General features: G+C 37.3%; 1 protein-coding gene across 12 annotated transcripts in view; it reads left to right on the forward strand.

Moving 5' to 3' along the window:
* Positions 1-23,601, forward strand: part of NF1 (neurofibromin 1) — a 210,965-nt gene that overhangs the window by 182,356 nt on the left and 5,008 nt on the right. For 7 of the 12 annotated variants that reach the window (XM_019750679.2, XM_019750681.2, XM_074320824.1 and 4 more), the window contains 12 exons: positions 28-168; positions 2,967-3,093; positions 4,641-4,772; positions 5,781-5,916; positions 7,089-7,246; positions 9,599-9,721; positions 10,128-10,258; positions 10,442-10,542; positions 11,559-11,701; positions 12,062-12,108; positions 13,365-13,581; positions 19,472-19,525. In XM_019750679.2, the coding sequence (XP_019606238.2) occupies positions 28-168; positions 2,967-3,093; positions 4,641-4,772; positions 5,781-5,916; positions 7,089-7,246; positions 9,599-9,721; positions 10,128-10,258; positions 10,442-10,542; positions 11,559-11,701; positions 12,062-12,108; positions 13,365-13,581; positions 19,472-19,525 (1,510 nt within the window). Of the gene's footprint in view, positions 1-27; positions 169-2,966; positions 3,094-4,640; positions 4,773-5,780; positions 5,917-7,088; positions 7,247-9,598; positions 9,722-10,127; positions 10,259-10,441; positions 10,543-11,558; positions 11,702-12,061; positions 12,109-13,364; positions 13,582-19,471; positions 19,526-20,910; positions 23,254-23,601 lie in introns of those variants that run through there. The other 5 variants (XM_019750685.2, XM_019750687.2, XM_074320820.1 and 2 more) reach the window with 3 other exon arrangements.

Consider the following 23,601-nt stretch of genomic DNA (forward strand, 5'->3'; position numbering starts at 1 on the left):
TCACCTGTACCCCGTCTCCTTGGCCAGGACTCCCCTTTGCACAAAGCCCTCTTTTGGGTGGCGGTGGCTGTGCTGCAGCTCGACGAGGTCAACTTGTATTCAGCAGGCACCGCCCTTCTTGAACAAAACCTGCACACCTTAGACAGTCTCCGCATATTCAATGACAAGGTAAGCAAGCTTTCAACTGGGATTCCTCGAGCATGCACACTTAGGCCTCCTCCCTTTTTTATTGTCCTTTTAAAATCAGAAGATGTCCCTAACTTAATGTGAATTTCTATAATGCAACTTACTGTGAGTATAGTTCCTTAACAGTTCACAAAAATTGTTTAAACTTTACTGCATACTCTCTGTATAAAAATAGCAAAATACAGTACTCTCCCAGTGCTGTAAACAGAATAGGAATAAATAATATTGAGTAGTAATAATAGCTACCATACCAAGCCCTGTGCTAAACACTGTACAGTCATTATTTGTAATTTTTATAACCCTGAGGTAAAGGTTAGCATTCTCCACCCACTGTTCCACATATGAAAAAATAAGCTTATTTTTATTAAGAAATGGTACTTAATGAAAACTTAGGCGTAATTAGAAAATAAGGATGGGGGGTTGGAGGGTCTAAAAGAAACCTTTGAGTACTTAATTGTGCTAGTTTTTTGTTTCCCTTAATCCCACTTTAAAACACCATTAGCACCCTTCAATATTTATCAACCTTGATTGAGGTTGGATTTGGGTTCACAGAGTATAGAGGAGGGAATATAACAGTAAGAAATTATGTTCCTTTTGTCTTTGGAGAAAAATAGGAAGAGTCTAGAAGAAAAGAGGAATTTTTTTATAGATGGATATGTGTATATAACGAGAGTTGCTGGAAGTGAAATTACCAGAGTTATGGATACAAAGAAACAGAGAGGACAGGAGTATGATTTTAAGTGTGAAGATACCTGGTCTAAGCGTTATGTCTTTAGTCTACCCAGTATAGTGTAAACCTAGAATAGCTGGGGCCCTGGGAAGTGTGGGAACAATATTTTAGAGGTAGAAGTTACCTTGAAATTTATCAGTCAGACCTGCATTTTACAAAACAGAAAAGAACAAAGAAGTTAAGTAACTTGTCCATGTTGGTACATCTGATTTGGGACTGGAGCCCCTCTTTCCTAATTCCCATTGCTCTTTGCTGGCGTTATCTTGGGATAAGGATGGTCAGAGTGACAGCTAGATGTTAGCTACTTATATGTAAGAATATTTGCAAATGAGGTGTTTGTGTCTTAGGAACATCTGCCTTGGCATTTTCATTGCCAGAACGGCCCAGTAGCAGGAGCTAATACTGACACCAGTGCCCTGGGGTACTAGCAACCCGAGCTAATAAAGCTTGTTAAGAGTCACCTGGATGTAAGATGTATAAGGTCTCAGGATCTAATGTATCACATGGTGACTATAGTTGATAACACTGTTGTACAATTGAAATTTGCTAAGAGAGAGTAGAACTTAAATGTTCTGACCAAAAAGGAGGAGTGGTGAGCATATGAGATGAAAAATGTGTTCATTGACTAGGAGAACACCCTTTCACAATGTATACATGTATCCAATCACCTCGTACACTTTAAATATCTAACAATTTTATACATCAATTGTACCTCAATAAAGCTGAAAAACTGTGTATATAAATTATATAGCAGGCTGATAGGGATTTATACTTTACATAATATTTCACAACTTGCTTTTTAATTTAACAATATAGAGTATCTTCCTAAACCCACGCGCGCATACACACACACACACACACACACACACACACACACACTCACACACAGACACACATGTATCTTTCTCATGGCTACAGAGTACTTTACAGTATCCATGAGCCACAGTTTATTCAACCATTTGCCCATTAATGAACATTTGGTTTCTTTCTGTCTTTCCTTCTTTTCTATTATAAACAATGCTGCTCTAAACATCTCTCTGCATATATTTTGTATACTCATACTTTTGTTTCTTTGAGGTAGAAATCTAGACATAGCTAAGCATGACCCTAAACATCTTCAGTTGTTTGCTTTCAAAAATATTTACACAGGTATGTCAACTATACTTTAATTGAAAAGAGCTTCACATTCCAAAAATAAAAATAAAAATCTTTATGCATAAGGAAATCACTGGGGTTCTTTTGAAAAGTAGGCCAGTGCCTGGGGCTTAACTACCTCCCATGAGAAGGGACCCAGTACCTTAGACCTTTCAGCAAGCATCCTCCGTGACTTTAAAGCAGATATTCCTGGAACCACACATTAGGAAACACTGTTCAAATCTTAATTATCCTGGGCAAGTTGCGTAGCATTTTGAAGTTTCAGTTTCCTGATTTTCCCACACCGGAATGTAAAATCCACCAGGGTGAGTTATCTGCAGAACCTAGAACTATGCCTGGCACATCAAAAACCACACAATAAGTCTTTGATAAGTAAAAGAATCAGTAAATGCATAAATCTGTAAATGGGAGCTAATAACCCTACTGCATAGGATTGCTGTAAGGTTTCGATATAATAATGCATCTGACGTTATTGTATACTGCAGCCCCTCAGTAAATACGAACTGTCTTCATTCTCATGAATTTTCAGTCACCATGATACACAAAATGCCAGCTATAATTCAATGGGTGGTCTTATTCAAAGTACCAATAATTGTAATTTTTAAAAAGTCACCAGGATGTAAATTAACGGTCATTTATTTTGCATTATAAATCAAAGCTATTTCATCTTTCCTCATTTTGTTATTTATATGGTTGCCTGTCTTGCACGAAGTAATTTGTAGTACCTTAAATATTCTTCTGTGGTTTTCCGTAGTCATCTGAAAATGAGTCTCTCAACTTGAGAGGATTACTGACCTTGTCATAGCTGTTGAGCACAATCAAAAACCCAGTACGTGGTCCTTTAAGGGAAGTTCCTGTGTGAACCCATCAACCATTTCATGATTATCTTTAACAGAGTCCAGAAGAAGTATTTATGGCGATCCGGAATCCTCTGGAATGGCACTGCAAGCAAATGGATCATTTTGTTGGGCTCAATTTCAACTCGAACTTTAACTTCGCACTGGTTGGACACCTCTTAAAAGGTAGAGGCCTCGTGTCAGCATATTTTTATAAAATGGTATCAAGAAGCCAGAAGTACTTAAAGTAATTGATTACTTGAAATAACGTGGCTCATAGGTCTATTGTAAATTCAAACTACATCTGTTTTTATTGAGTTATGTTTTGTTTAAGATATATTTTAATAGAGTCTAATTTTCATATCAAATATCAGATTTCCTTAAAAAAGCAAAAGAGATGGTTTTTATAAAATTCCTAAGTCCTAAACCTTCTAATAACCGTATTATTAGGTAACACTACTTACATATCTTTTTGATTATTAAAATAAAACAGACTGCAAATATATAAATATTATTTGAGTAACTTATGTTAGAAAATATTAGTGATTTGATCACAGATTTTCTTCAACCTGTTTCTTGTTTGTTATTTATTGTTGATCAATCCGTTCTGACACCATCTTTCTGGTACCCCACCCTCCTGCCTCCATATTGCTGCATTGCTTATAGCAGGGATCTCCCGCTGTTCCCCAGGGCCAGCTCATTCACTCCCTCATCTGGCTTTACTCCCACTGCTGCCTCACTGCCTGTTAGCTTTGGTTTGTGAACATGGGACAGTCGTGGCCAGAGACGCCAGTTAACAGGAACAGCATATAGCGGCGAGTCAGGGAGGAAACAGTGAAAAGTAAGGCCTGGAATAAGGAGCTGGCATGTACCAATGATCTTAAGCAGCGCTGGGTTTGACCACAATAGACTCAAGGTAGAGCTTAGGTCTACAGTTTTGTGTCATTTAAATGATTCTTAGGCCTGAGGGAGGGATCATGGAGGTTCCCTCAGTTTTCACCAAATATGATTAATACAACTACACCCACAACTGAGTGTATAGGTTTGATTTTACCACCTTATGAAATTACTGTGAAAAATACCGGCAGCTTTAATCTTTAAGGTGAACAGGGATGGCCCAGAAGATATTACACTTGGTACAGGATACCAAGAAGGGTTGCAACTGGGCTGATAAAGTGCTTGCGTATTCTATATTTCTAAAAGAATACTAGCTATCTCCAGTGTACAAATCCCTTATTTAAAAGTGGAGTAGCACTAGTGATTAAAAGATGTCTGATGATCAAGCTTACCCTCTAATTCTTTGGGCTCTAAGAGCATATACTTTCTGTGTCATTAGGTTTTGTCCTTTAAGTTAAAAAAATTTTTTAAGCAGCAGAACCCTATTTTCAAACGATACCTTAAGGTGAACTTCAATACATAGGTTTTTGCTACTATTTAAATCTCTGTGCTGCTTTAGAGAATGGACGATCTAAAACACCATCATCTTTCCTAATTTTCCTCTCCCTGAGGCACCTTAGAGTTCCAAGGAACATTGTAATCTGGACATTTTGGTACTTAATCCTGCGTGTAATTAACTCCTCATATGTATGTTTTACCTTCCCAGCGGCTGTTTTCGAAAGATAGGGGTTAGCCCTCCATACTTCTTTTTCTTGCAGAGTCTCTAGTCACAGAAGTCAACAAATACTTAATGGAAAAGAATGAATTAACTTCTTGTTTGTTTTTATTTTTTGTAGGATACAGGCATCCTTCACCTGCCATTGTTGCAAGAACAGTCAGAATTTTGCATACGCTACTAACGCTGGTTAACAAACATAGAAACTGTGACAAATTTGAGGTGAATACACAGAGCGTGGCTTACTTAGCAGGTAAAAAACACAAAACAGACAAAATTACTCTTGCCACATCTGTATCTAAGGACCTCCACAAAGATACAAACAGCTGTGTGTCCTTGAGCTCGTTGCTTGGCAGGGTAAAGGGTTCACAGGCTAGTCCTGTGGCGGTGGTGAAAATTTTGAAAGTTTTGCCAAATTGTTTTTCCTTATGCAAGAATTTACATTAAAATATGAAATGCGTTCCCTTTGTCGTCTTTGATTCAAGACACAGTGTGACTCCCTGTCATTTGTCATAAAGTCTGAACGCCTCAGCCTACCACCCTGGGCCCTTCAGGAGCCCTCCTGATTCTGGCCTCTTTCTCTAAATTTCACAAGCCTCATTTTTTATTACTGTTAAATGGATGGGCTGTATTAAGCTAAGCTATTTGCCATCTCCTAGAAGTGCCTTTCTGCCTCTTTAATATTCATTCCCGATGCCATTTGTTTTACCTAGAATGTCTGCCCATCCCCACCATTCCATTAAGCCTTCTATATATGCTTTTACCTGATTTCTCCACCCAGCAGTACTTAGCACTTATGTATAATAACGTTCTTGAATATCGTCATCTGAGGGGAAGTGCTGGTCCCCAGTTTAGCAAACTTCAATTTGTGGCAACTTTTTTGTTTGAGTCATTTGACCTTGGGCAAATCATTTAACATCTCAGAGTAGTTTTCCTTTTCTAAGAAATGGGTCTCATAGTACCTGCTCTGCCTACTTTTTGTGTTTGTTGAGATCAGATGTACATGAAAGCACTTGACAAATATAAGGTGCTTATTTAATCCTTTATGTATTTCATGTGTATGTACAGTCTTCCCAAACAGATGATAAACTCTTTAAGATGAATAAGTCTGTCCTCAGTTTTTTATATCCTTATACCTCACACTCTTTACATGCACATTGAACAGCTATTATCCTCTTCAGGAGGCTGTGAGAAGTATGTCCTATTTTAAGTCAACTGCTGATTTGTTAAATTTTCTCATCTGCCTTCTTTTCCCTCTTAGCTTTACTCACCGTGTCTGAGGAGGTTCGAAGTCGCTGTAGCCTAAAACATAGAAAGTCTCTCCTTCTTACTGATATTTCAATGGAAAATGTTCCTATGGATACATATCCCATTCATCATGGTGACCCTAGCTATAGGTAAGTGGACTTCTCCCACAATTACATAACTGTAATCAGGTTTCAATTTTCTAAGCTAATGAAGGCACACAGAATAATCTGGAAGGGAATATAGAGATAATCTAGGAAGAGTGTGTTGTAAGTCAAAACTCATTTTATAAATGTACAGTATTTTATGTGGGTTAGTAGTAGGAAAACTATCATTCTAATCTCATTGTACTAATGTTGCCGTTAGTTTGCCTCTCTGAGGCACAAATCAGTTGAAAAATGGAAAGAGGTGATCTTATAAGTATTTAGGTTACAGGAAAGTGCCTAGGAAAAAATTAGGATGAAATATAAGCAACATTACATGCTTAATGATAGAAAACTAAGCTATAGAGATTTGTAAAAGAAGTATACATGCTAACACATTTGTTGTATTTACTTAAATCACATTAAAGTTATTAAAAAGTTTTCTGTAGTATAGATTTAGATAAGATAATGAAATTATGTCCACTGGTGTATATGGTTTTGGGGTAGTACATTTTTCTCTATAATATGGAGAAATCACATGAAAATGTCATTAGTGGGGATTTTTCTATATTTTTCAATTAAAAGAAAGTTTAAGTTTTAGGTGCAGTGTCAAACATAGGAAAGTAATCTTATATTTATAGAATTTATATCATTCCATTTATCAACATCCCAGTTTTTGACTAAAAGCCCTTAATAATTTTCCACTGAAATTTTAACAATGTGTGCAAAAGCTTTCCAAGCATACTTGGTTTTCAGTAGTCTTACTCTTCAGTCATTCCTCTGACTGTATTTCTTTGCAATATGCCCTTTTTATTTTGGGAGGGAGAAAGTGAGTTTGCCTGTGTTCCCCTGTCGAGGTATAAATTAAGGTTGATTTTATTGGTTTTTGAACTAAGGATACAGTTGCCTATTTAGACTTGATTTTCCCTGATTTAAAAATCAATGTAGTACAATTTTATTGAGCAATCGATGAGTACCTTCCATGTATGAGATACCCCAAAAAGAAAGTGGATACTCCCTGGAGATACATTAAGAGTTTGTACCCTAAAGCTGTTTAATGGAATTTTAAAATTAATTGATTGCTGTCTTCGGGAAATAGGACAGCCACTTGGGAGGGACAAACAATGGTTGTATTTTCCACCATGTTGATTAATTCTTCTTAATTGTTTAAAATCTCTCAGAACACTGAAGGAGAATCAGCCATGGTCGTCTCCCAAAGGTTCTGAAGGGTACCTTGCAGCCAGCTACCCAGCTGTGGGCCAAACCAGTCCCCGAGCCAGGAAATCCATGAGCTTGGACATGGGGCAGCCTTCTCAGGCCAACACGAAGAAATTGCTTGGTTAGTGTGTCTACGTTATGTAGAATTTTTTAGAATTGTTCTTTAAAATGATCAGATACTTTCACTCTTGGAAGATGATCGGAAGCTATTCAAAATTATCCCAATTTCCTGGTTTTGATGTAGCAAAGTTTTGGATGCCAATTATAAGGGAGTTTGATAGATCAGTTAAGCCATCTCAGTTAAGAGAGAAAAATGAGAATGAGATCTTTAAACAGTTTTTTTTCTGATTCTTAGAATAAACGCTGTGGCTGTCTTTGTTTTGTTCTGCTTTGGTCAGGCGTAGGGAAATGGGAGTAGGAAGCGTCATTAGCTCCTCACCAGGAAGGAAGAATCTTGCTGCACTCAGATTCAGGGCCTTTAACAAAATAGTTCCTAAAATTATCATCTCAGAGCAGAACACGTCAATCAATGTGGTATGAAGCTGTAATAATACTATTTGCAATCTTTTCTTTAAAAAGACAGAAAGGTAAGATTTTTTTATTACTGTAGTTTTTCAATTATTATAAGAAGGTATGATTCTTGAAGGTGAAGATTGCTCAGTTGCATCAATATTTGTCCATGAGAAGTACACTTAACATGCTGCGAGATCGTTTCCCTTTTCATTAGCTGACAGTAAATAATGAGAGAGCCCACTGAACGCACCTCACCACAGAGGCCACACAAAGCGGCTCCTAACACAACTTGCACTCAAGTTTTCATTGTTACTGAAATACACTGGGACCCATATTTCAGCCACCAACACTAAGAATGGCTCAGTGGGTTTCAGTTATCCATGCAAGTATATTTTTAAGTATCTTTAGGTATTGGGAAGGTATTTGTGTTCATAAGGAAATCAGTGAGCGGACGGTGACGTGGGAGATAAGTAACTTGCTAGTAAACCATAAGAGAAATTGAAACCGCAAGTGTTAATCACTGTTACTGGTCACATAGGGCTACTTTACCCTTTGTTTGAGTTCCTTTCTGTTCATACTTTGCCATAAGTAATCTCTAGGAGTTTCCTGGTTACTCTGTGTTTTGTAATTCTGAATTTTCATGCCAAGGAAGTGGTAAATGAAAAACTGATTTCCGAGAAACTTTCAATATTGATTTCATTCAACCCATGTGCTGGATGAAAAAGTTATGATTTCTGCTCTGAAGGGCTCATAGTTTGGTGGCTGAGACTTATAATCGGCTGGTAACAATAACAACCCCAGGCACCATTAAAGCAATACGTCTTGATGAGGGGAACCTAAGGGCCTGGGGAGATTAGGAAAAGCTGCAGAGAGGAGGTAATGTTTGAACTGGACCTTGAAGATTTAATACCTGCTCGCCAGCTATTAGGAAGGCATGCATTCAGGAGAAGGAGAACAACGTGAATGAAGAAAAGTCAGGGAAAGCAACTGGGTAGCAAATGAGGCTAGAGAAGGATTGGGCTAGATTATGGGAGACTTGTGTATGTGCCGTGGTAAGAGATTTAGCCTTGTGGGTCCAGCAGGGATCTTTAAGTAGGAACGGGGCATTACCAAATGTGGAGAAATAGGAAGAGGTTTTGCTCAAGAGGACCATTGAAGAAACTGATACAACAGTCCAAACAAAAAATGGTGCAGGCCTGTGCTAAGGCAGGGGCAATAGGAGAATGGAGAAGAGAAATCCAGTTTGGGGTAGATTTCTGAAGTAGAACGGGCAAGACTGAGTGCAAGTTCCAAATAATCCAACTTCAATACTTTTACTTTAAATAAGAGAGAAGTATTTAACATTAGTGTAATACACGATTGTAGTACATGATTAGAGAAACTCGAAGACAAGTGGGAGATGATACTATTTGCTATTTTTGAAGCATCCCCCAGTGTATCTCTTATTTGGTACTTTCAGGCATGCAAATCACTTTTTGTTTTTTGTTTTCAAAGCTTGAAGAATTAAAATCAAACTTCAAACTTGCCTACTTTTGGAAAGTCTTCATATGTTAATAACTTAACTGTTGGCACCAGTAGAGTTTCTTAAATTGAAAAAAAACTGTTCAGACATAGTTGATCTTTGCTACGGAACAGTGCATATCCCTGTATTTATGATTAAGGATTGTACTTGGTGGCGTTTGGTTTACCTCCAGTGTAGTGACTGTAATCTCAGTTTAATTTCAATAAGGTACATGCTGTCGTGCAACAGAAAGCTATGGGGCCAACATTCCTTGAGAAGATGGCGAGTAAAGGAGAGAAGCCCTGCCCCAGGGAAATGTGACAACTTTCTTTGGGTCCTTAAGTAAAAACTTAGTTTTTTCACTTAATGCTTTGTGTCCACATATTTTCTTTTTAATATATTTCTAATCACAGACACTGTGGTTAATGAACTTTCATATTCTGTAACTTTTGTTTATAGGAACAAGGAAAAGTTTTGATCACTTGATATCAGACACAAAGGCTCCTAAAAGGCAAGAAATGGAATCAGGGATCACAACACCCCCCAAAATGAGGAGAGTAGCAGAAACTGATTATGAAATGGGTGAGAAACAAAGTTAATCATTGATCTAGAGCATTGAAAATCAGGTGGGAGAGTACATTAAAGCCGTATTTGCTTTCTGGCCATGTCTTAGAATCTTCAGGGTGAAATATAGAAAAATTTGCTGTTTTTCAAGAGAGAAGCTATACAGTCCTTAAAATGACAGTTGTCCTGAAACCTGTGTAAAACGTAGTCCCATGTATGATATACAGCCTTGTAAACAATTGGCCAAAACTTTTGTGCAGGTGAAGAGTAATTCTGTGTGACGTTTATGTTGATATTTTAAACATCTACTAAAAAGCTATTGAATTTTAGAAGTAACATTAAAATACGTTAGGTGAAGTGGTATCTGTCTAGTGTGTATATTCGATTAATACAGCTGATCATGTTCATCCATATCTTACTACAGAAACTCAAAGGATTTCTTCATCACAACAGCACCCACATTTACGTAAAGTCTCAGTGTCGGAATCGAATGTTCTCTTGGATGAAGAAGTACTTACTGATCCAAAGATCCAAGCACTACTTCTTACTGTTCTGGTAAGGTGTTTTGTTTTTTAAGGGTTTTCTTTTCCCCCTCAAGTTTTTGTTCCAGTCTACTCTTAGAAAGTCCTTAAATATTAAAAATATGAAAGGAAGGTTGTCTTCTACTTCTCATCAAAACAGACAACAATTCAGCCACAAAGTAAAATGTTTTCTGTTTCCTTTTTTGCATCTGGGCAGGCTACCCTGGTAAAATACACCACAGATGAGTTTGATCAACGAATTCTTTATGAATACTTAGCAGAAGCCAGTGTTGTTTTCCCCAAAGTTTTTCCTGTTGTGTAAGTATCTCCTTTTGTGTTTAACTTTTGTGTCCGTCGTGAAGTCAAATGTTTTCTAAAAGGTTAGGAAAAGTACCATCCAGGAATGTTCACTGGTTGTAGAGACGGGAACGTGAGATAGGGTGAGAGTGATTTTAGCTTAGAGACAGTGGGTTTGATAGGGGCTAAGCTGAGTTTCAGCATAATAGACATTCAGAAAAGCAGTTTTTAATCTTGTTGATTTTCTGAAGTGGTTCATCGTGCTGAGCCACGTTCATTTCTCCACTTAGGAACAAAGCGTTAGACTGCTATATTTAAACCAGGATGCCTGTTTGGATTTCTTTTTCAGTAGAGCTTTTGTGTTTATCCACAGCTAAGTAAAAACAAAATTGACCTCTTCTTTGGGAGATAAATTTTATTCTCTCTTAAGAGCTAAGATCATATTAGCCTCAAAGTGTTCCCAAAGAAACTTGGGAAATTCTAAGCCTTCTATGTAGTATCGTTATTTCCTTATTTTTGTTCAATCTCATTTAAACAATTTCAGAATTTTATAGAGTTGGCCCTTGGTTATTTTTATTCATGGAGGGTAGCCTTGTTAGGAGTAGTTAAGTTCCCCTTAGGTTTGAATTGGATCATACATTCCACCCCCTCCAAACTAATTTTGATGTGATTCAGCATTTATTAAACACTGATTAATATGAGATTTAATTTTAACTCCCTGGCTACATATCAGCCGTCAGCAGAAAGAAATGATCCTAAAGCATGCCAGGTGGCAGACAGGCGTTACCATATATGTGTAGTTATGTGACAGTTGGTTGTTTTTACCATATTTTCCCTGATGACTAAGAACAACAACAACAACAAAAGAAAAGCAAACACACACATTCATTATAAAAAATTTGGAAAAACACCAGACACTAAAAAGCACTCGTTTCCCTTCATTTTTATTGTATGGTTCTGGGGAATGTATGTTTTCCAGTATATATTTTCATTTAATTTGTCTTTAAAATGTTCCTCTGTTGTCTTTTATTTTTCAGGCACAATTTGTTGGACTCTAAGATCAACACCCTGTTGTCCTTGTGCCAAGATCCCAATTTGTTAAATCCGATCCATGGAATTGTGCAGAGTGTGGTGTACCATGAAGAATCCCCACCACAATACCAAACATCTTACCTGCAAAGTAAATAAATGTATCGGGAGGAGGCTGGTTGATGAACTTGATAACGTGCGCTGTTATAGAATGCACTGACTAAAGAATTCTTTATAAGGGGTAGTCTTGTTCATACTTCTCTCTCCATATGCCGTTTTCAGACTCTTTCAATTATATGTTCAATAAATAACTGGTTGACAGCTTTCTTTAATTAAAATATGATTTTATACTGAGTTTATTTTAAGTGAGTTTTAGTCTACTTTGACACATTCTAAAAAAAATGTTTTCAAAGTGTGTGTAGGTTTTATATATCAACAACTATGTAACTTAATTTCTGTTAAGATTCAGAGTCTCATGCTTGTTATAAGAGTAACGTTTGATTTATTGCAGGTTTTGGTTTTAATGGCTTATGGCGGTTTGCAGGACCCTTTTCAAAGGTAAGAATATATATTTTTCTCTATTGACAAAACGAAAAATTTTATTCATATTAGTGTGCCTGCTTTAAGAACACGCAAATGATGAAAACCAGAATGGTTATTCACAACAAACGTGGTATTTTTACTAAAAGTTTCCACCATAAGATTTTTTCTAAGAGGCGGCACTTTTAATATGTTTATATTAGTTTTTATTTAAAAAGAAAACTCAATTCAATTTATGCTTGACTTTTCAGAAGGGTATAATAAACCTTTGTAAACTTTTCTGCCCTCAGTCCCTCGTATATTTGATGATCTTAATGCACACACTTAGGTGTCTTGTAATTAGGAAGGAGCATTACCTATGGTTAAAATCTACCTTGTGACCTGGAACTGATGTTATATGTCAATTAAATCTCAATTTTTAAAAAAATTACATAATGAAAAAAAAATCTACCTCATGTAAATATTTCTTTTTCCAACTGTTGCATTAGACTTATTCTTCCCTGAATGTGTATTCTCATTTGCTCCTATTCAGTTTGTTCTTCGGTTGGCGTTAGTTAATACAGTGCTATATAAATGCGTATTTAATTATTTTCTCTATGTGTCGTCTCTCTCCAATGGATTGAGGTTCCTTGAAGGCAGGACTTCTATTTCTATCCACCACAGTTCCTAGTGCAGTATTGTAGATACAGGGGTGCTAAATCAATACGAATTATGTAAACCTTGTTCTGATCTTAAGAATTGGGAATTTATTTTGTTTAGTTGTTACTGAATATATCTTTATATGCAAAGGCTGTCATTTAAAATCATGGGCCTGAAGTCACAGAAATAAGTATATCATCCAGGAATTTTTGTATTTCGATTGCCAGTAACCCTCTGAGCCCTTCACGGTGTTTAGTTTGTTGGATCTCTAAATGGCAGCTGGAATGATGATGCTCTGCTTATTTTCTCTCTTTTGGAAAATTGACTAGACATCATTCCTGATAATTGTGTTGTCTGAGGATTAATTCAGTCTTTGTATGTGTGTGGCTTTCAGTAATTGCAGGTTCATCTAGAATCTGTAAGTGTAAGCCAAATAAAATTCCCAGTTGGGAGTCCCATCTTAGTCTATAAATATTACTCCACCCCCTTATTTTAATGATCTATCATGCCAAGGAAGAAAAATAGTAAGTGAAACCCAAAACAAAAATTGAATTAATCATTTTTGGCTTCAAAGGGGATCTACCTAAAAAAAGAAAAAGAATGGAGCTAAAATAATTTCCTATTTTCCATTACAGCAAACACAAATCCCAGACTATGCTGAGCTTATTGTTAAGTTTCTTGATGCCTTGATTGACACGTATTTGCCTGGAATTGATGAAGAAACCAGTGAGGAGTCCCTCCTGACACCCACCTCTCCTTATCCTCCTGCAGTGCAGAGCCAGCTTAGTATTACTGCTAACCTTAACCTTTCTAATTCCATGACCTCACTTGCAACTTCCCAGCATTCCCCAGGTCAGTAAATGTAATCTTTATATAAATCTGAGCAACAATCTTAATATAACATTAGGAATTCCCTCGTTCTCAGTTTATAGCAGATTTTGCTCCTTTTTATCTTGAGGTTCATTTTACATTTCTTCTTTACCTTGTAGCTGACTTGAATTTTGTTATTCCATAAAGCTTTCTGCTTTTAAACAGTTATATGTATGGTAGTAAATGTTTAGAATGTTCACATAGTGTTCCAAGGTTGATAAGAGTTTGGGCAGGAAGAGCATCCTCAGGTACATTACCCTATAGGTGAGCAGAATTAGAATTCCCTTACTAGATATACTAACCTTGCCCTAAGGGCTTCTGAGTCTCCAATACAGTATACCGTAATAAAACATATACGAAGTATAGCAGTACCCCACGTCCCTGCTGCCAGCAAAAACTCAACCATCCAGAGACCAACCTGAAAATCTAGGAGTAAATAAACAAGCAGACAAAAAAAGCCATCTCAAGGAAAAAACATCTTAAAGCCCATAGGCAGATTCCTCACTGTGGAGTCAGTCTTAGGTCCAAGTGGGAAAAGTATACCAATTCAGCATGCAACTAAGAGGTGGGTACACTAATAAATAATAGCTAATAGCTCGGGGTGGGGGGGGCGGGCTGAGATAAACAAGATGGCTGAAATAGCAAGCCTACGGAATTCCCGGCTCCTTCAGTGTCGGAGGAATGGTTTCATCCAGCTCGGGTTGGCCCTGCAGGTGTTACTGGTCATAGAACTAATGCTGTTGTGTGTTGTGATGACAGTGGGTGAAGAAAGAAAGCTTCCATTACTGTGATGTCTTCTGTTCAGAAAGATACTCTTCTAAGATGGTATTTTTCCTAAAGGTTTTGTGTTTCAAGTTCCATTATTTGAAAAGTGTACTTAGGAAACAACCTCATTCTATAAGGAGAAGTTACTATACTTAATTCTTTTAAGTGTTAGCATGGATTTTCTTTTAAAAAACTGAATGATGTATTTATAACTATTTTGTGACGTTCAAGATCCATAAATAGAATGCCCGATTTATAATCCCAGTTTTGCGTGAACATTGAAACAAATATAGCTTTGAAGGTTCTAAAGAACTTGGCAAATGCAATAGCCAATTCATATTATAAACCATTATATTAAATAACTATATCCATCTATTAAGCTTTGGTCAGCAGAGGAAACAAAGTATTGGATCCAGCATTTATTAATATTTATCCATCACCTTACTGTGCCTAGTAAGGTTCTTTTTCTCCCCCTGCAAGAAATAAAAGAAACCTGGCCACCCATAGAACCATGTTCACTTGCCCTCTGTCACCTCTTCCCTAGGACAGTGTTTCTCCAAGTGTGGTCCCAGACAAGCAGCATCAGCATCATTTGGGAGCTTGTTACAAAGGCAAACGCGGGGTCCCACCCCACACCTCCTGCACAAGAAACTCCAAAGTGGGGCTCAGCCAGCAATCTGTGGTTTAATAAACACCCAAGGCGATTCTTACGCACTCTAGAGTTTAAGAAACACTCCCCTAGGGTATGCCAGGGATCTAAAACTTGTGATTAGCGTTTCAACTGTTAAGGCGAGGGCAAAACCTAAATTTATTTTCTTCGAGATATTGCAGCCCCTGAATTCTTTCCCTCACCATTGTCCCCACCCCTTAAAGTCTTAGCATTTTGGAGGTGGGGGGACTCATTATAGAGGTTATTTAGTTCTAGGCTCACATGTTGTATGCCGTGGAGAGACTGAGGTTGAGAAGAGCTAAGCTAATTGCTTTGTCACCCAGCCCTCATCTAGGAGCAAGGCCAGTGTCCTACCATATTCATTGCTTTCTGTAGCTATGATGTAGCTCTCATCTTTCTTCCTGCGCTTCCCTTCTTTCTTTTCATTTATCTGTTTGTTTATTGCTGTCTCATTACTTCCATCTGCCTTAAGTCCACCATTCCTTTTCACCTGTAAAGCTCTCTATTTTCTGGTTATTTGTTATTTATAATGTTGATCACAATGAGAAAAGTCATAAACTCTGTCTATATTAGTCCTGTTGTTTTTAAAGTTTGGTTCATTTTGACCAAATTTTTGCCTCTTGGGCTACTAAAGTGTATTTAACCTGTCAAAACGATTAGTTGGGTGTGTTCTTTTTAACTGTTTTTTTTTAAACCTTGCTAGGAGTCTTTCTGCCTATCTTTGCCTACTAGTAGAGACAATAAAAGAACCAGGCTGAGAATAAAGGTACCAGAACAGGCTCCCCTGTTAGTTGGTTAATTGTTTATGTCATGTATTGGTTGGACATCAGCCATATCATTTGCTTTCAAAAAGAAAATAGTCCTACTCGGCAACCTTTTATTTAAAATTGTTTATAAAAATCGGTGAATAGCATGTGTGGTTTTGGTTACAGTTTTAAACCTATGGTGTCACCTCTAGTAGTTCTCCAAAGATGGCTGCTTGGATAGACTACTGCACCCTGGAAACCTCTGACTATTCTGAAGCTTTAAAAGTAATAGAATTAATTAAGTAGAACCATGGCATTCAGCATTTCCTGTCTCTAAATTGTAAATGATGTATCCTTTGGTTTGCCAGATATTTTACTATGTTTTTTAGAGAAAAGGTTTATCTTTTCAAAAGTGACTTTACTCTCCCACAAAATCCATTTTTTCTCTAAATTTTGGGCTTATCTTCATGAAAGGATCCTAATTTATCTACGTACCTAGTTACTGTGTTCTTGTTATTTGCTCTTATGAAATACCTCTTACAAGAGTTAATCCTTTGCTTGTAATTAGGTATACTGCTTCATGTTGTACCTTGTACTGTGTCTTTAGCTCCATCTAATCTTACATCCTGTCTCCTCAATTTATGGAGCTGAATTTGCTAATATTGATGGGCTAAAAGAAGTGACAAATCTTATCCAGATTTCTAACTCCGTCTAGCATTTCAACTTTGCTATTTAGGGGTATAGAAACCAGAATATTTCCCTGTCTCCACTCCCACCAGTCAAGTCCCATTAGAAATATTTAAAGAAGCTCTGTGTCACTCCCTGAAATGGCACGTAGATGTGGTTGGCCATCAAATTACCCAATATCAGCCTGCGCCCAGTCTCCTGAGCTTTAAGCAGGTGTCAAAAAATAAAAGCTGTTGGTCTGCACACAGCTCAACCCTTTGCTGCAACTTTTCATGTCAATGCAAGACTTTCTAGATCTATGGTGCTTAGCAGGATCGGCCCCTAAGCTGTGTTTCCTTTTGGGTTCCAACATTCTCCGCTGTCAACTCAGCTAGGTAGGATTCATGATCCCACTCATAGCCCTAGCATTAAACCTGCTTAAATAAAAATTTGAGTGGTTATTCATCAGTCATCAGCTTTTGAAGAAGTTGCAGTCACTTACTTAAAGCTATTATCTCTGAAAATGCATCCTTCTGACAGATTATCGTAGTCCACTTGCCTATCCCCTTAGCACAAGGAGGACTGTTTTATAAATCTATATTTAAAAATGCATAAATGACTGTCTTGACTCCCTCCCTAGTACAAATTGAACTTGGCAGCAGTGAAGCCAATGGACTGTGTTTAGAGTTCAATGCATATAACTTTGTATTAACTGTGGCCCTTTTAGCCAAATGGACATAAAATGTTGCCTCTTCAAATTTTCCCAAATGCTACTAAGAGAATCTTGAAGAGAATCCATAATGTTTACTCTGTGATATATAAGAATATTTCAAATTTGCTATTGCGATCCAATATTAGGTCTTCTATAGCTGAGCTGGACATGAATTGAAGAATCCGGATTAGAACCAGAACTAAAGCCTATCTACCTAAAAATGCTATATATGGGACTTTCTTCTGCTTAAGGCCAAGCCATGAGTGGTTCTGTTAAATGTTGAGCAAAGAAACTTTTTTTAAAGCCGTATTTTGAGTGCTTTTTACCCATTTCATTTCAAGTATGCATTTCAAGTACAGTCTCCCTGTACCCTCTTTAGGTGTTAAACAGCAAGTATACTAGAAATAAAAATGCAAATGGAACTATATGGACTTAGTGCTCATTAAAAAGAAATGAAATAGATACATTTTCAATGCGTAAAAATTTAATTATATTCTACCAAGGTCTCCTAATATTTTTCACGCTGTAATTTAATTCAGTAAACATTCACACACCTATTTTGTAGGTGTGCACTAGGCACTCTGGAGCATTTAAAGATGAGAGAGACCCTGGTTTCCAGAGACTTGACAGTTTTTCCAATGGATCTCAGTATTGGGTTTGGAGCTAGTTATTTCCTTCTGATCCATGTTGTTTAACAAATTCTATACATACACCAATTCTTTGATTTTAAGTACAAGAAGAATAGTACAGTGCTCTGTAGAAGATAACCAAAATTCCAGCTATTTGTCCTACTCAGTTTACTATGTACAAGGGGCCCTATTAGACCCAAGGGAGTGGAGGAGACAGAGCAGGGGTGTCCAAACTGCGGCTCGCAACCCATTGTTAATTGGCCTGCAACAAATTTCAAAAATATATTTAGTTTATTTAAACCAGGTGAGGCAATACATACTTCACCTCGAGTGAGTGGCCCGGCTGTTTGTATATTTTACTGCATATGGCCCTTGGTGAAAACAGTTGAAAAAAGTTTGGACACCCCTGAGCTAGTGGGATGTGATACCTGCCCTCAGGTAGATTTCAGAAGAGTAAGAGTGGTAGGTAGAGTGTACACAGTAGCTATTTTGACTTCTTTTGTGGCATTTGTTATGTTGTACCTTGTACTATATTCTGATAGTTCAAAGGGATAATTGTTTGGAACAATCAGGTAATAATTATGGCAAAGGTGTTATATTTTTTACCTCAAAAAAATGTGAGGTGTGTATTATAATTTCTTAACAAAAACAAGCCTGTAACCTCTTTTAAATGTTTTTTACTAGAAAAAAAAATCTTTATTTATTTTTCTTTTGGACCAGCTTATTTTACTGATAGTATTCGAGCGTGCTTTTGTAGAGCAAAGACCTATTTAGATGGACTTTATTTAAATTCACTTCTTCCACTTTATTTTGGCGCTGTGTCCAGGCCTGTCAGTTATCTCCTCACTTTGCTTCTATAATGCAGACCTCCCTCCTGGGAAGCTGAGTGGATCAGCTAGGAATTAGCAGCATTCCTAAACCAATAATGTGACAGCTGTGTGCGCTGTGATGGTTCCCCAGAACCATTTCTCCAAATATACAGGCATGTCTCGATTTTTGCAGTTCGTTTTATTGTGCTTCACAGATGGTGCACTTTTTTTATATATAGACATTGAAAGCAAGACCCTCCAGCAGCATAAATGCGATAACTTGCTTTATTGCGGGGGTCTGGAATTGAACCTGAAATATCTCCGAGGTGAACCTACAGGCTTAGCTGTGAGTCCGTAACATTCCTAATATGTTTACCGCTTTAAAATGTCTCCCTCTTGGAAGAAACTTACTTTGAGACTACTTAAAATCTCTGAAATGAGTTTAATGTTTGAGGGAACTGTTTATGGTGTATTGGACCTTTATTTGGTATTTTCTTGATTTATTTTTCTTCTTTGTCTTTGTTATTGCCCTGTATTTAAAGGCGAAAAATCATTTTAAACTGAGCAATTGGTTGGTGTAATATCTGCTAATATTTTTCTCATTTTTAAGTTTAATTCTCTATTTAAACTAAAATTCTTAACTGTAATAAAGGTGGTAAAAACACATCTATCTGTAAAATTGTAACTTCTACCATCTATTTACAGAGAGTAATATTTAGGAAACAAATGGTCAGAGTTCAATAATTAAACCCAGATTCCTTCTGAAAACCAGGGAACATAATAATTATCTACTGTCTAATCGTATTTCACCCTTTTTAAAAGTCTGATGGACATCACTTACTTTTGTTTTTTTCTCCCATTCTGTGTCTGTGAAGCTTCTCTGCCTTGCTCTAAATCAGCAGTTTTCATGCAGCTGTTCCCTCATCAAGGTACTCTTTCCTTTCGTCATCTTTGCACGAAACACTGCTTACCCTGCGCTCGTCCTGGGCACACGGCATGAGACCTCACTCACCAGGCCCGTAAGCACATCTGGCATAGCACCTGAGGAGCTCATAAAGCCACCGCTTTAAGGTCTGGGTGCTTCCTGGCACTGCAGGACAATGTGTCCTGACTTGGTCAAGGAGACCAAAGAGAAGGAGCTGCTTATATTCCCGCTGCACACTGACGACGCAGTCCCAGCCTCGGACTAACACGGGCAGGGTAACAAGAAACTCTGGGAGACTAACTAGAGACAGCAGGGTATGTGGGTTGCGCAAGTTTTCAGCTTAGGAAATGCGCAAGTTTTATATTATGTTTTTTTCAAATATAAAACGAACCCCAGTGTTGCCTTAGAAATTAAAGCTGGCCATCCACTCTACCACCCGTGTTTTTTTTAAAAAAAAGAATATGGTCCTGAGTTAGCAATAAGAACTAAGGCCAAAAAATGATACACTTATGTCTAATTGATAAAAGATGTCTTTTCTTTCTTTTATTCTTCTGTAATTATTATACTAAAAGACTAGACCTAATAGAAAAAGAAGTGTTTGTAATTGATGAAAGTCCACTAAATTTTTTCCAAAAAAATTCTTATAGTTGTTATTTTGTATATCTAGTTCAAAATACAGATATTTCTAAATCTATATTTAACACATCTCCGTGAATGTATGTACTATAGCATAAGAAGCTACAGTTGCTTTTTCGCCTAAGATGTATTAATTTTTGTGTTTATTTACATTAGCTTCAGTAATTTTACAAATTCCAGTACAAAATTCAAGTTCTCTGCATTTCTAAAACTCTTTTCAGTATATCACTTGGTCTTTTTTATTTCAGCTATTAGGAGCATCTTAACTTATATAATAATAATTTTGTCTATGTGCAAAAAGTCTTCACATAGATTATCTTACCTGATTCTTCTACAACACTTTGAAATAGACATCTCTACTGGATCCTTAATGGCCAAAACTAGAACCAAATCTGATCCAACCAAGACCCAAACCTGGGTCTTCTGACATGCTTGCCTTCTCATATATGTAATAAGGCTTTTCTGACAAGTTTGCCATATTAGATATGTAATAAACTAAGCAATACAGTGTCATTACCTACTAGCACTGCTATGCAGGTCATAGGAGATTTGGGTTATTATTCGTTTTTTACATTTTTATTGTGGAATTTCTCACAAATTACCTAACCCACTTCTCCTAAGCTTCTCAAGAACTAAAATGGATTTAATCCTTTTATTATTTCATGCAATTATTAGGTTCCAGTTTGGGAGATTGTCTTGGTGTTTAAAAAACAGGTGAATTTGTTTTTAATTACATGTTTTATTATTTGTCAGGCTGGATCTATATCCCTAGTTGTCCAAATACACAAACCCCGATACCTGCCTTCAAGGAACTCGTGTTCCAGCAGAGGAGATAGACATGTAACTTGAACAACTGTAATGTAATCAAATAATGGTTTTTCCCATTTACTCGATTCACTAACTTTTGGCCAAAAAATACCTTTTATTTTGGATTTTGTCTTTATCTGGAACCAGCACAATTCATTGAAGCATAGTGCTTATTAATACACTGCTGTAGAGAATTTCCAGCTTCTTATGCCCTGCATGTTTGTAAGTGGCTGCATGTTTGACCACAGCATATCTGTGGGGGAGTTTAAACTAGCAAATCTGGACCATAGAAGTTTTTACCTTTATTTCATTCAGGTGGTGGCCCCTGGGCTTCTGTCACCTCATGCATTTGTCCTGTTGTGCCCACCAAGGGTCAGAAAGGAGAGAGCCAGTGTTTGGGGGCATAAGAGAGACCAGAATGCAAAGCCTCAGAGAGACCTTGATGAGAAGTGCAGCACAAAAGTCTGCTCACTAATTTAAAATAGAGCATGTACCAATGCAGGGTGGATTCCAGCTCCATTTGAGCAGTCTCACTGCTGATCTGAGAGTTTTTCCTATAGAATGTTGAGACAAAATCCTTCATCAGCTTCTAGAGAGGTTCCTAGATTTAATTTTAGAAGGTAAAAAGAAAGAATGCTGCCAAAATTCTCAAAAGTGAGAATAATGCTTAGAAACCTAAATGCCATAACCAGATACTATGGTCATTCTGTTTCATACAGCTTGGCTTTTTTAAGAAGCTATATTATGGTATAAATATAATGCATTAAAAAAAATTTTTTTCTTGACAATGACCCTCTAGGATTTTTATGTCAGCTTCTCCTTTGATCCCTAAAGTAAGATTTCTTGGCTATGAAGTTGAATTTAGGAATCACAGTCATGCCACATTTACCTGGGTGTGACTTGTAGACTTGGGTCACTAAGTAGGAAGAAAACACACATACAAAAACAAGAATTGAATTGAGATGACAATTGAATCTGAGAGAAGTACGCCACCAACCTCTCACATAGCATTGAAGCTTTGGGTCATGAGTGACAGGGTTGTCAGTGATGCTTTACCATTTTTAATTAGAGAAATACATGCTCACTCGGAAAAAGGAAAAGTCAGCAAAATAGAAGAGAAAAAAATCACCCATAACCCCACCATTCTAAGACAATCACTGTTTATTAATATTTAGCGCCTCTCTTTCCAGTTTCTTTACATAGTTGAAGTCATAGTATGTGTAAAATTTTGTGGTTTGCTTTTTATCCTTCATATTTCACAGGAACTAAATAAGGCTTAAAAATTTTTTATTTAGAGGTCTGAAGGTTATTTGCTTAACAAAACAGAAAATGGAATATTCTTAGTATTTCTTCAAAGAAAACCTTTATCCTAGTAACTTAATCTATGTGACTATAATGTATGTAATTTTAATTCTTTAAGATTTCACTTGTCCTCAGACCTTGCAGTGTGATGACTGCTCTCCCCCCAGAGTGAGCAGTGGTCCAGCAGTGACAAGGCTGCCCCAAGGTGGCCACACAGTAGAGCCCCAGGGTGGCAGATGGCTGGCAGAGAGCTCCAGGCCCTTCTGGTGGCTGTCCCCGCTGTGCCCTCCTGACGGCCATCTCCTAAATGTTTCAAAACTTTATCTTTTAAAAGTGCTATTTTTATCTGAATCATATTTCCTGTTAAAGAAATGACCCCAGATAAGTAAGTAACTGTTGGACTTGAACTTGTAGGCCACATGCAAATAAGAAGTGGAAGGGCAAACACAATGATAAGTTTGTGATGGAGGAAGCTTTAAAAAAAAAAAAAAAATTCTCTTTTTCACTAAAAATATACCACCAGCCTCCGGAGATCAGGGGTTGCATCCTTTTTGGCTCTGAATTACAGCCACCACATTTAAAAATGAAGCGTTCAGTTAAACCAGTATTATTGAAAAAGACATCAGCTAGATCCTATAAGAATAATAAATGATCTTTGCCCTCCTAGGTGCTTTTACTCTAGTAGAGGAAATAAGATGTATACACAAGTTGTGATAGTATAGGAAATGTAATAAATATAAATGCCATATAAAGGCAGGGAGGAAAAAAGGCCGGAGAGAGTAGTTCTGGCAGGAGACAGAAGAATGCGTTGTGAAGGAAATAGAGATGAGAAATATGGGTTGGCTTTTATCTTGTGGAAATAGGCGAGGCAATTAAAAGAGCCTGCTCAAACATGTTCAAGGCACATTCAAAATTCTTTCAATTTTGTTATTTCTTTTCTAAATAGCTCTGGAGACGATGCAAACAAATATACAAAAAGAATAAAAAGCATCCAGAATTCTGTTAGCCAGAAAAAAAGTTCTGTGAACATTGTGATGTGTTTCCTTCCATTTGTCTTTCTGCACACGTGGTTAGAATAGAATAGAACAGATTAGAGACGCTGGTTCACCGTGCTTGGCTCAGGTGCTGCTGACGTTTGTAACTGCATTCACACTGCTAGCCCAGTGCACTTTTTCATGAACAAACACTGACAAATGTCCATATTCCTTCGGTAAATCCAAGACAGCAAACCTCTACAGGCCGTGTACCTGTAGATGCCTTATGCTCGGAATTGAATTCAAGGCTGAATCCCAGTGAAGGCTGTGTGGCTCCTAGAAGGCAGAGGTCATCCATCAC

The sequence above is a fragment of the Rhinolophus sinicus genome, linkage group LG15 (genome assembly GCF_036562045.2).
Source record: "Rhinolophus sinicus isolate RSC01 linkage group LG15, ASM3656204v1, whole genome shotgun sequence".
Classification (NCBI taxonomy): Eukaryota; Metazoa; Chordata; class Mammalia; order Chiroptera; family Rhinolophidae; genus Rhinolophus; species Rhinolophus sinicus.